We start from the raw sequence: 13877 nt of genomic DNA on the forward strand, positions 1-13877 counted from the left end.
CTGCACTATTTTATATCCCTACCAGCAATGCATAAGGGTTATAATTTCTCCAGATCCTCAAACACTTTCTATTTTCTTCTTTTACTACTGCTGCTGTTGCTACTGCTGCCACTACTACTGCTACTACTACTACTACTACAACTACTACTACTACTACTGTCATCCTAGAGGGTATGAAGTAATAGCTCATTGTGGTTTAGATTTGCATTTCCCTAGTGATTAATGATATTGAGCATGTTTTCATATTCTTGCTGACCATTTGCATATCTTCTTTGGAGAAATATTTCTTCAAGTTCTTTGCCCATTTTTAATTTGGTTGCCTTTTTGTCATTGAGATGTAATCATTGCTCATGCTTACATCTGGAACCTTATCAGATATATGACCTGCAAATATTTTCTCACATTCTGTAGGTTGTCCTGATAATATCTGTTGATGCACAAAAATTTTTTTAATTGTGATAAAATCCAATTTATCTATTTTGTCTTTGGTTGTTTGTGCTTTTGGTGTCATTTCTAAGAACTGGTTGTTAAACCCAAGCCAATGGAGAATTATTCCTGTACTTTCCTCTGACAGTTGTATAGATTTATGTGTTGCATTTAGGTCTTTCATCCATTTTGAATTAATTTGTGTACCTGGTATGAGTTGGCATTCAACTTTGTTGGCACACAGTAGTTCTGTTGTAGTTGTTTAATGCATAAATGTTTGAGCCCTGTTTGGGGGCACAGAGTTGGAGGTTGATAGGTGAGCATTTGAAGAGTGCTCTGTCATGTGAAGAGAGAGGGATGCGGATGAAGCACCTGCCACAAAATGAACAGACAGAACTTGTGCTCTGCCCTCTGTTTTAAGGAACTCTGCAAAAAATCAGCAGAGATCCCTTTCCCTACCAGGCCTCCAAAGTAATAAACACATTTATCTTAAAAATCAGAGAGGAAAATGTTTAGAATTCTAAGAGACTTGTAAATGATTCTTTTTCAGCTGAAGAAAGCATTAAATAACCATCAGACTTATTCTGTAGTAATTTCTTTTTGGTTGTTTCTTTGCAAATTTTCTTCTTAAAATGTTGCAGTGTTTCAAAGGTTGGGGATTGAATTCCAGATACACCATCTTACATGATCTTAGGGATAGTAGGCAAATGGCATTCTCCCATGTCAGGCACTGTGGGTATGTTCTGCTCAGTATTTCTCCCCCATGAGGGAACCTGCTTCCCTATTGTGAACTCAAGGTTTCTGAGCCAGTGAGCCTGCCAAAGAGTAATTTCTGTGTTATTGAGTCTCGAGGGCTACCTAAACAATGTACCACAAACTGAATAACTTAAGAAACATGGCCAAACTCAGAGCCTTGCGCTTTAGGAACGGAGTTTTAATATCCCTTGCTTGGGATTTTATTACCTATGCACTTTTGACTCCTGGGAAGTTTTGAGTAAAAGACTGACATGTTCTGCCTTGATATATTAAAGGATAGCTCTGGGTGCTGTGCTGAAAATGGACTGTAGTGGAAGCAGGGATTCTAGTCTGGAGGCTATAGAAGTGACCTGAGAGAAGATAATGGTGATGCACACCATCGTGGAGGCAGGAGAGATGGGGCAAGGGTTACATTTTAGACTCAATGCATTAGATGTGGAAGGTGAGAGAAAGAGGAGGATGCAGGCAGGATGGCTTCTAGCTTTGAGTAACTGCATATGTAGACTTAGCTCTGAAATTACCAGGCTCTCACTCTCCCTTCCAAGGTCCCTAAGTTGTGAGGTCGACAGCTCCCATAAGACTAAATCAAAAGTGCATAGGAAATAAAATTCCAAGCAAGGGATATTAAAACTCCATTCCTAAAGTGCAAAGTTCTGAGTTTGATCCTCAGTATAAAGAAAGAAAGAAAGAAAGAAAGAAAGAAAGAAAGAAAGACTCCATTTCTATCTAAGAGGCAAGTATAGGGATAAAACTGTATTTAAGACCTACTCTACAGCCTATTGACTTATCACCAATATTTTCACTGTTGATGGATGAAATTTCTGGAACCTACTGGCTCAATCTCTCAAAAAACTTGCTAGCGTATGAGCTTTTCTAATCTGTCCTTTACTGGCTACAAAAACACTGTTATGCCAACTCAAGGAAATATGTATCTAAAAAATCAAAACTGAAAAAATCATGTCCCAGAGTCAAAGGTATAATTTCCCAAGATGTCTGAGCATTGTTAGGTAAAATGTCTCTTCTGGCACACAAAAAGATGCTCTGAGTCATTAGCCACAGGGAAATGTGAATAAAAACCACAGTGAGGTATCACTTCATACCACTAGGATGTCTATAATCAAGAAGACAAGGAGGCCACCATAGCACTGCTCCTAGCTCAGAGGAGGTGAGCTGCTCAGGCACCAGCAACACCTCCATCCCGTGGAAATGACAAGACACATAAACAAGCCTCAAAACCAGACTTCCAGATCACCTACAGCAACCCCAAAGGGAAACAAGATGGAACACTCTGATACTCAACCACCTGGACTCCCTGAACTGGCAACAAAAGAGGATTTGGAAAAAAGGAAATCAGAAATCACTTCTCAGACAACAGCAGAGATTGTGCCCATAGTGTAAGACATGATTAATAAATCTAGAGAGCCCACACATACAAAAATAGAGGGGCTGAGGAACATGATGGAATCCCAACATAGGAAACAAATGGAATCCATAAAACAGATGCAAACAGATTTCCAGGAGATTAAAAACTCCACTGAAAGTTTACACATCAGAATGAGCCAATGTGAGGACAGAATTTCAGATATAGAGATAGGATTGCATTTAGTGAACAGGAAAAGAAAAATTGTTTTAAAATTGTAAGGGACCACAAGAAATCAATCCAGCAGCTGCTAGATGATGCAAAGAAGAATAAGATAACACTGATCAGAGTCAATGAAGAAATAGGAAGAGAGTACAGATGACATAAAAAAAAGTTCAGAGAAGCAATGGCAGAAAACTTCCCAAGGAGGGGAAAAGAACTTAACATACAGATAAATGAGGCATATAGGACTCCAATTAGCCTTGATCAAAAAAAAAATACACATAGGCTTATAATGGTTAAGATTCCAGAAATGCAACAGAAGAACAAAATTCTACAAACAGTTGGAGAAACAAAACAAATCACATACAAAGAAAAGCCCATCAGAATCACAGCAGACTTCTCAACAAAAACCCTCAAGGAAAGAAGAGCATGGAGTGATGTCCCTAAAGGAAAACAACCTCCAACCCAAATTGATGTACCCTGCAAAACTATCTTTCAAACTTGATGGAGAAATAAGACACTTTCATGACAAAGAGCACCTTAGGAACTTCATGAATAAAAAAACAGCACTCCAGAAAATTTTGGACAATATCCTAGGAAAAGACAAGAGGATCACAAGCCAAGGAAGCCCAGCAGAATGAATCCGTCGGGCACTACAAGAAATTAAATGCAAAGGGGGAGAATCCAACAAAAAGAAAAAGTCATGACAATGATAAGTCAATACGTATCAGCTATAACCATCAATGTTAATGGTCTCAGTTCACCAATCAAAAGAAATAGACTGGAAGAATAGGTCAAGAAGCAAAATCCAACAATATGCTACATACAAGAAACACACTTAAGAGCTGGGGATTTAGCTCAGTGGTTCTGCCGCCTGCCTTGTAAGCTGAAGGACCCAAGTTCGATCTCTGGTACAAAAAAAAAAAAAAAGAAACACACTTAACTCCAAAAGAAACTCATAGACTAAAAGTTAAAGGGCCGAAACAATACTCCATACAACAGGAAGCCAAAAAAAGGTAGGAGTAGCTATCCTCTTTGCAGATCAAGTAGATTTCAAACCAACACTGATTAAGAGAGACAAAGAAGGACACTACATCCTTATAAAGGGAACAATACAAGAGGAAGAGATAACAATCATAAATATATATACATGAAACACTAGTCCACCCAACTATATAAAACAAATACCCCACTGTCACAAATACATAGATCAACTAGACAAAAAATAACCAAAGAAACACTAGAACTCAATCAAACTCTGGAACAAATGAACTTAACAGATGTTTACAGAGTGTTCCAAGGCAAAAAATCAAAATACAGATGCTTTTCAGCTGCACACGGGTTGTTCTCCAAAATAGACCACACAATAGACCATCTCCCTCATAGAACATGTTTAAGTAAGTGCAACGGAATTGAAGTTCTCTCCTGTATATTATCAGACCATAGTGTGATGAAATTGGAGATCAAATTGTGTAACAGGAGGAAAAGGTCTAAAGGAGTAGGGGAAGTGGGAGAGGTAGGGGAAAGGAAAGAAGGGAAAAGAAAAAATATGAGAAAAGAAAAACAATGGAAACACAGTCTTTGCAAATAGAGAAGGGTGGTGGGGGTGAAGGGAGGGCAGGGGAAGGGGAAAAAATAAGAACCAAGATACATCATGTAAAGTTACAAGATCCCAATAATAAATGTAACTGTATTTTATACCTAAAGTGTACCAATAAACTTAATAGAAAAAAAAAGAAATTGAAGATCAATTGCAAAAGAAACTGCAAGAATTTCACAAACACATGGAAACTGCACAACACACTTCTGAATAACCAATGGGTCACAGAGGAAATTAAAGAAGAAATCAGACAGTTCTTTCAATTAAATGACAATGACAGTACAACATATTGGAATCTGTGGGACACAATGAAAGCAGTCTCATGAGGGAAATTCATAGCAGTGAGTACTCATATTAAGAAAACAGAGTGAGCCCAATTAAACAACATGATGCTGAACCAGAAGCTTCTAGAAAAAGAAGAACAGGACAAACCCAACGCTCACACAAGGGAGGAAATTATAAAGATTAGAGCAGAAATGAATGCAATGGAGACTAAGAGAATGATACAAAAAATCAATGAAGCCAAGAGTTGGTTCTTCGAAAGAATAAACAAAATTGACAAAACCTTAGCCAATCTTATCAGGAAAAGGAAAAAAAAGGCCCAAATCAATGCAATTAGGAATGAAAAGGATGAAATTACAACAAAACCAGCAGAAATCCAGAGGATCATCAATACCTACTTTGAGAACCTATATGCCAATAAGATGGAAAACATAGAAGAAATGGACAGATTCCATTCAATGTATGAATTACCAAAGTTGAATGAAGAAGACCTAAAATTTCTGAACAATCCAATATCAATCAATGAAATTGAAAATGTAATTAAAAACTTACCAACTAAGGAAAGCCCAGGTCCTGATGGTTTCACTGCTGAATTCTACAAGACATTTAGAGAGAAACTACTGCCACTACTGTTCAAACTCTTCAATGAAATTGAAAGGGAAGCAATACTCCCAAATTAATTCCTGGAAGCAAGCATCACCTTGATCCCCAAAGCAGAGAAAAACCCAACCGAAAAATAGAACTATCGCCCAATCTCACTAATGACCATAGATGCAAAAATCTTTAATAAGATACTGGCAAATAGAATACAGAAGATCATCAAGAAGGTAATGTGAAATAGGAAGAAAAGGGGCAAAGGGGAAGGAAGTGGGAGGGCTAGGGGAAAGGATAGAAGGGAATGGGATTAATATGAGAAAATGGAAAAATAGGAACAAAATCTTTGTAAATAGGGAGGAATGGAGGGGTTGAAGGGAGGGCTGGGCAAGGGTGAAAAATAAGAACCAAGAGAGATTATGTAAAGGTGCAAATTTCCAATGATGAATGTCATTATATTGTATACCTAAAATGTACCAATGATTAGAATGAATAATCAATAATGTAAAATAGGAAGAAAAGGTCCAAAGGGGTAGGGGTAGTGGGAGGTGCAGGGGAAAGGAAAGAAGGGAAAGGAAAAATGATGAGAAATGGAAAAAATGGAAATAAAGTCTTTGTAAATAGGGAAGGGTGGAGGGGGTGAAGGGAGGGCTAGGAATGGGGAAAAAATAAGAACCAAGATGCATTATGTAAAGGTACAATTCCCAATGAGAAATGTAATTGTGTTGTATACCTACAATGTACCAATAAAAGAATTTAATACAAAAAAAAATAGAATGCAGAAAATCATCAAGATGATCATACACTGTGACCAAGCGGGTTTTATCCCAGGGATGCAGGGATGGTTCAACATACGCAAATCAATCATTGTAATACACTATATCAATAGAGCCAAGGACAAAAACCATATGATCATCTCAATAGATGCACAAAAAGCATTTGACAAAATGCAACACGCATTTATGATAAAAACGCTACAATAAATTGGAATAGATGGTCTCTACCTCAATCTGGTAAAAGCCATCTAAGAAAAACGAACAGCCATACTAAATGGTCATGCTAAATGGACAAAAACTGAAAACCTTCACACTAAAATCAGAAACAAGACAAGGATGTCCACTGTCATCACTCCTGTTCAATATAATTTTGGAAACATTAGCCATGGCAATTAGACAAGAGAAAGAAATAAAAGGAATAAAGATAGGAAATGAAGAAGTCAAATTGTCATTATTTGCAGATGACATGATACTCTATATAGAAGACCCCAAGAACTTCACCAAACGTCTTCTAGACTTAATAACCAAATTCAGTCAAGTAGCCAGATATAAGGTCAACACACAACTCAATATCATTCCTCTACACGAACAATAGATTCACTGAGAGAGAAATAAGGCAAACAATTCCTTTCACAATAGCATCCAAAAAACTGAAATACCTAGGAATCAACCTAATGAAAGAAATCAAAGACCTCTTCTCTGAAAACTATAGCACTCTGAAAAGAGAGATTGAAGATGATATAAGAAAATGGAAAGACATCCCTGATCCTGGGTAGGAAGGATCAACATACTGAAAATTGCCATACTTCCAAAACTGCTATATAGATTTAATGCAATCCCAATTGAGATTTCAGCAGCATACTTCATGGACCTTGAGAAAACAATCCAATAATTCATTTGGAACAAGAAGAGACCCAGAATAGCAAAAGCAATTCTAAGTAACAGAGACCTGGAAGGGGGTATTAAAACTCCCAACTTGAAATTATACTACAAAGCTACTGTGATAAAAACAGCATGGTACTGGCAAAGAAACAGACCTGAGGACCAGTGGAACAGATTAGAAGATGCAGGAACAACTCTAGACACACTCAGCCACCTCATCTTTGACAAAGGAGCCAAACACCCTCACTGGAGGAAAAATGGCCTCTTTAATAATTGGTGCTGGAAAAATTGAGTTTCACATTGCCAAAGATTAAAACTAGACCTATATCTCTCACCATGCACTAAACTAAAATCAAAATGAATTAAAGATCTAAATATTAAAATAGAAATGCTGAACTGGCTGGAACAGAGGTTAGGTAGAACTCTTGAAGACATTGGTGTAGGAAAAGATTTTAGGAACAGAATCTCAGTTCCCCATAAAATAGCACAATCAACAAGTAGGATCTCTTCTTACTAAAAAGCTTCTGCACAGCAAGAGAATCCGCCAACAGTGTGAAGAGACAACCCATAATGTGGGGAAAAAATTTCACCTGCTGTTCCTTAGACAAAGGTCTACTATCTAGAATGTATAAAGAACTTAAAAAAAAAAATCAGACCTCTCAAATTTAAAGACCCAATCCGAAAATGGGCATCTGAAATGAACAGACATTTCTCAGACAAAGAAGTAGAAATAGCAAATAAACAAATGAAAAAATGTTCAACATCACAGGCCATTCAAGAGATGCAAATGAAAACAAGGCTGAGATTCCACCTCACCCCAGAAAGAATGGCTGCTATCATGAAATCAACCAATAACAAATGCTGGTGGGGCTGTGGGGAAAGAGGAATCCTGCTCCACTGCTGGTGGGAGTGTAGACTGGTGCAACCACCATGGAAATCAGTATGGAGATACCTCAAAGAACTAGGACTGGAAGTCCCATTTGACCCAGCTATTCCCTTACTGGGTATCTTCCCAAAAGAATTAAAAGAATCATACCATAGTGATATATGTGCACCTATGTTCATAGCAGCACAGTTTGTAATAGCTAAAACTTGGAAGCAGCCCAATTGCCCATCAACTGGAGACTGGATAAAGAAGATGTGAGTTGTTTTTTTTTTTTATAAAATGGAGTACAACTCAACCATAAAAAATGAGAAATTAGAGATATTTATAGCTAAAAGGATGCACATTGAGGTGATACTCTTAAGCAAAATAAATAGGACACACATGTGTAAATACTGAATAGTTTCTCTGGTGTGAGAAACTGAAAGTGTAAATAAGGACTGAAAGGTATAATAGATAATGTAAAATAGGAAGAAAAGTGGCAAAGGGAAGGGGAAGTGGGAGAGGTAGGGAAAAGGAAAGAGGGGACTGGAATTAATATGAGAAAAGGAAAAATGGAAACAAAGTCTCTGTAAATATGGAGGGATGGAGGGGTTGAAGGGAGGGCAGGGGAATGGGGAAAAACTAAGAACCAAGAGAGATTGTGTAAAGGTGCAAATTTCCATTGATGAAGGTCATTATATTGTATACCTAAAATGTATCAATAAAATTTTTTTAAAAAGAAGAAAATAACAATTATTAGCATGGATTCAGAGAATTCAGAACCCATGACGGCCTCTTTGGAGAATTATCTGCAAACTCCTCAAAATATTAGTCACAGAGTTATCATATGATTCTCCAATTCCACTCCTAGGTATATTCCTAAAAGAAATGAAAGCAGATAATCATACAGAAACCTGTACGCAGGCTGGGGATTTAGCTCAGATGTTCCGCCGCCTGCCTCACAAGTGCAAGGTTCTGAGTTCGATCCATGAACAACAACAAAAACAAAAATACCTGTATGCATACTCTCGGAGGTTGAGACGGGAAGATCACAAGTTTGAGCCCAGCCAGGGCACCTTAGTGGCTAATGCGATCCTTTCTTACAATAAAACAATTTTTAAAGGGGCTGGGGCTGTATTTCAGTGTAAAAGCCCCGGGTTTAATCCCCAGTAGCACAAAAGAAAAAAAAAGTTCACAGCACTATTATTCATAATAACCAAGAATGGAAACAACTCAAATGCCTACCAACAGATGAATGGAAAAATATGAGGCATATCCATGCAATTGAATATTGTTTGGCAATCAAAAGGAATGAACGGATGATACCATACATGCTACACAGAGATAGACCTTGAAAACAGTATGGTAAGTGAAAGAAGCTAAACACAAAGCACTGTATGTTGTATAATTCCATGTACATGAAGTGTCCAGAAAAGGCACAATCATAGAGACAGAAAGCAGATTAATCATTGCCCAAGGCTGCAGTGGGAGCACAGGATGAATAGGAAATTGGGGATTTCTTTGGGGGATGATGAAAATGTACTGGAATTATATAGTGGTGATAGTTGCACAATTCTAAATACATGACAAGTCATCAAACTGTATACTAAATGTGTAGATTTTATGGTATTTAAATTATATCCAATAAGACTGTTTTTAGCATACTTACCAGTTTTTAATTCTCAGGTATTAATGTAAACAGTGGAGAAGCTAGACATTTCTATTTATCCTCTGGAAAGCATTTTCTTTTAAAAACAATAGGAAACGCTTCCTGCATTTGCATATCATCCTTATACTGGGGCCATGTTAATCGTCTCTGTATCATTCTAATTTTAGTATATGTGCTGCTGAAGCGAACACAGTAAAACTGTTCTTTAGAAGGGCTTTTCCTCCCAGAACACCACTATCCTTTTCTGTGGTGATGGAAATTATTTTTTACTTTTATTAGTACATATTTGCAGTACATAATGGTTACATTCACTATAGGGAATTGGTATGTGTATGTAACACAATTCAATTCTTTTTATTTCCCCTTCCACCTCCTTTTATTTTTCCAGCATCAGATTCAATTATTTATCTTATAAGACCTTATAAAGTTAATTATCATACACAAAGATTAACAAGAAGACTAATAGGGCAAAGAACATATAAAACATATAACAATTTTACTTAGCATACATTTTTAGATGGAAATGTTTTTTATCTGCACTGCTCAATATGGTAGCAATGAGCCACCTCTAACAATTGAGCACTTAAAATATGCTTACAATACTTACAGCTGAATGTTTATCTTAATTAATTAAAATTTGAAGAGCCACATGTTGCAAGCAATTACCATATTGGACAGATCCACTCAAGAGTTTATACCGTTTAGAATTTCTATTCAAAGTTCATCCTCCATTTTTCCTTTCTCACCAAATGAGTTCTTTAAAAATGGGGCTTTTCTTGGCTACCCTAATACATTTAAGATGAAGAACTTCCTCACCTCTTCACACCTTTATCTAGACTCTGACCAAGGTGATGTCTACAGCATAAGGACTTTTTGACATGACTCTGGAGTCCTCCTATGTCGAAAGAATTCCCTGATCAAGTCATCTCTGCATATGTGAGGAGTTAGCAAGAAAGTTGAATCCAGCTTAGATTGACAATCTAAAGTAGGACTGAAAGGTTCTAAGGCACTAACTGTAGAAGCTGCCTCCAGAACCCTATGATCATGTGTCACAAAATTCCAACCACCCTTCTGCACATCAGAAGTGCTCTAAAACATATTACAAGTAGCAAAGCATGTCCTATCCACTTGCCGTATGGGGTGTGTGTACATGGTATAGGATGGACTTTGGGTCAACAACTCTAGCTCCATGACTTTTAACTCACACACATCCACCTATTATGCAAGCATCACATAGCCAATAGCTAGCACCAGTGAGAGGAAGGAACATGTTATACCCTGAATATTTGGATCCCTAAAGTCCATATGTTGAAGCCCTAACCTCTAATGTGGTGGTTTTAGAAGGTGTGACCTTTGGGAGATAATTAGATTTAGATGAGTAATGGGGTTGTAAAGATGCAGCCCCTGTGGTGGGATTAGTGCTTTTATAAGAAGAGGAAAACAAAAGATCTCTCATCTCCCCTCCTCTCTTCTCCCCTCCTCTCCTCTTGCCCTCTCTTCCTCCCTCCCTCCCTCCCTCCCTTACGGAGATATTGGAAAACGGTAGCCATCTGAAGACCAAGAAGAGAACCCTCACCAGGATCCAAACTGGCCAACGCCTTGGTCTTGCATGTTCCAACCTTTGTAACTGTGAAAAGAAAATGCTATGTAACCCACCCAGTCCATGGTGTTTTGTTATGGAAGTTCAAGATGACTCAGACAGAGCACCAGGAAACAAGTCCTTCTGACAGCCGAAGTCCTAGGCCCTCTCCACTCATTCCTGCTTTATTCTTTTTTTACCTCCTACTGCATCCTGCTGCTGCTGACCTCAGTCTTTATCCCTTCTTGTGGACCCTGTTTTCACCTTTAGACATTAGGGCAGATTTGGTTTCTTTTTCTTGACCCTTGGTGTTCTTCTGTGAACACAGTTCACTCCACTCTGGCTCCATCCAATTAGTAAATTTCTAAGTCACCTTCTGTTTGATCTAGCCTTAATCTCTCCCCCACAATGACCCTCATATTAGAGAGGCTGATGACTTGTCTGGGGCCCAAAGGGAAGTGGACCTCAGTTATACTATGGTTTCAAATACAAGAGGTTTTTTTTTTCCAGGAAGAAGTAATGCATTTCTCACCAATCAAAGGAAAGCTATATGTAATTATTTGATAACCTAAATCAAATATGCTTTTACTTATGAATTTGAGACTAAACATTCTGGAAAACCTTGTGACTGCTTTAAAGTGACGTCTGCATGTTTAAAATCTGTGCATTGATAATAATTTTTACTGACCAATGACATTCTTCAAAAAATATTCTTCAAAAAACACATCCAAACTTTTCAGTACCACCTTTCAGTGCCTTTTATTCTTTGCCTACAGGAGACTGCTATATCTCTGTTCCTAGATTCTCTACTCCATGCTTCCTGACCCTTCATGCAAAACCCACAAGGGTTTGTGTCATACACATCACCATCATACAGATGTCCAAAGTTTGATATTTTCAAGTTGCATTAATTGAATAATTCAGCACATATGTACTGAAAGTCTATGTGTCAAGACCTGGTTTGGATGTTTTGGATAAAGAAATAGAGACAAAGTTGCTTGCCTTTGAGGAAACAGGCAGGGGAAAGATAAATCAACATCTTAGCAGGTAGCCAAGCCCAGGTGATAAAGTTGCCACTCTGCTCCCTAGGTCCCATTTCAACCTTTATTATATGAAATGTAGTTTTCTGTTAGGCCCTGCACGCAGGAAGGAGCCAGTCAGTATTTGCTATTGATGGTGATGATGATTTGGTATTTTTCCAAAAGATCAGCTCTAAAATCTGAACACTGTTACAAATTGAACCCAGGTCAATTTCATTAGGAATTGTCACTCAGTAACTCTTATGACCTTTTAGCTAAAGACTGATGTAAATGAGCAATGTCATCAACTGAATTTATTTGATAAGAATGAGATTGCAGTTTTTCAAGACAGCCTTCTACTTAAATCTCCAAATTACCAGCTACTTCAGTGAACAGTCTTATCTTCCATTCACTGTAAAATGAAAACAAAGACTCTATCTCCACTCCTACCAGAGTATGGTTAGTGTCTGGGCCCTTTCAGACATATACCTGTGCATTACTGTAGCTTTTAGCACACCTGTTTCCTTGTCCATATTCTATGATCATTGCTATAAATATAGAATGGAGACAGGCAATATCATAATACATAGGGGAACTTTAATGAATCATTATGCATGATAGGAAATGGCCCCATAGAAAACCCACATCTTATGTGAAGGATACAGTGGCCGCCAAATAACATTTCAGAGTTGCAGTGAGAAGTATTAAAGGCAGTAGTCCAAGCTACAGCCTGCTTGAGGCTAGTTCTCCATTAATCATGCAAAATACTGAGTGAAAATACGCATTTACCAAAAATCTAGCTTGTCGTATAGCTATACTGACCCAAAGGAAGGAGGCAGCCCAGCAAATCTCAACTGATATTTCCAAATGGTTTCTTTCTCAAACCTACCATATATGAGACATTGGAAGAGATAATAACATATTTTCTTACCTGAGAGAAAGATAAAACTCAACATGAGAATCACTCCATAAAGCCTCTGATGTATGATGTGTTCTTTCATTGTCTAAACCTGTGTTCAAAAGGTCAAAAATATGTCCATCTCAGATTCAGAGCAAACAATTTCTCCTTCCCATTCCACTTAAAAGTTTCCTCTTATTGCTTCAAGCCATGTCAGTTGACCCCAGGATAGACTTGTTGGACTTACCCTGCTGGCTGAAATTTCACTGGTTGATTTGTCAGTATACTAGAGAAATTTTATGAGATACCTACTATGTTACTATCGGGAACATAGTACTGAGAAGACAAGGTAGAGATATCTGCCCTTATGGGGCAGCCCAGTGCATAATTACAAAGCGTGATGCATTCAACCTTAATGCACACAACTTCCACCTAACTACTAGTTTTAATGATCCTCAACTTTTTAGTTGTTCTTGTTTTTATTTTTACTTGATATATACTTATACATATTTATGAGTTATAATGATATTTGGATACATGTATATGTTATATAATTATCACATCAGGATTGAAGGAACATAATGAAAGAAGACTTTATTGACAAAAGGAATTCATCAAATCACTAAAGCAGATCTGTTTAGAGAGACTGACCACCATCTCGTTACATTCTCCCAGCTTTTCTCCTTAATTAATTGTAACTGAAGCATCTTATTTGGGAAATATACTGAAAACCCCAATTCTCCAAACAAAATTTTCTTCAAAACACAAATCCTATTGAAACATATTACAGAAAAGTGGCAGTAGAATGTTGACTGGCATTTTCTGATTTCAAATAAAATACACTTCTGAATGATATACTTGTGATTTTAAATAAAATACACTTCTGAATGATATACTACTGATTTAACCACTTCTTTTCCTATAAGATAATGCAACATATTATACTTTT

General features: G+C 37.4%; 1 protein-coding gene and 1 non-coding gene across 2 annotated transcripts in view; both read right to left on the bottom strand.

Moving 5' to 3' along the window:
• Window positions 1–13042, bottom strand: part of Adgrg4 (adhesion G protein-coupled receptor G4) — a 113751-nt gene extending 100709 nt beyond the window's left edge. Inside the window, exon 1 of the mRNA XM_087202093.1 lies at window positions 12962–13042. Coding sequence (XP_087058219.1) covers window positions 12962–13031 — 70 coding nt within the window. The 5' untranslated portion in view covers window positions 13032–13042. The remainder of the gene's footprint in view (window positions 1–12961) is intronic.
• On the bottom strand, window positions 9517–9623 carry LOC147821106 (U6 spliceosomal RNA). The gene has a single exon (XR_015447685.1). It is a non-coding gene; the product is annotated as a U6 spliceosomal RNA (small nuclear RNA).
• Window positions 13043–13877: the final 835 nt, after the last annotated feature.

The sequence above is a fragment of the Heterocephalus glaber genome, unplaced genomic scaffold (genome assembly GCF_053883595.1).
Source record: "Heterocephalus glaber isolate CG9 unplaced genomic scaffold, H.glaber_assembly_v1.0 deba00001764, whole genome shotgun sequence".
Lineage (NCBI taxonomy): Eukaryota > Metazoa > Chordata > Mammalia > Rodentia > Bathyergidae > Heterocephalus > Heterocephalus glaber.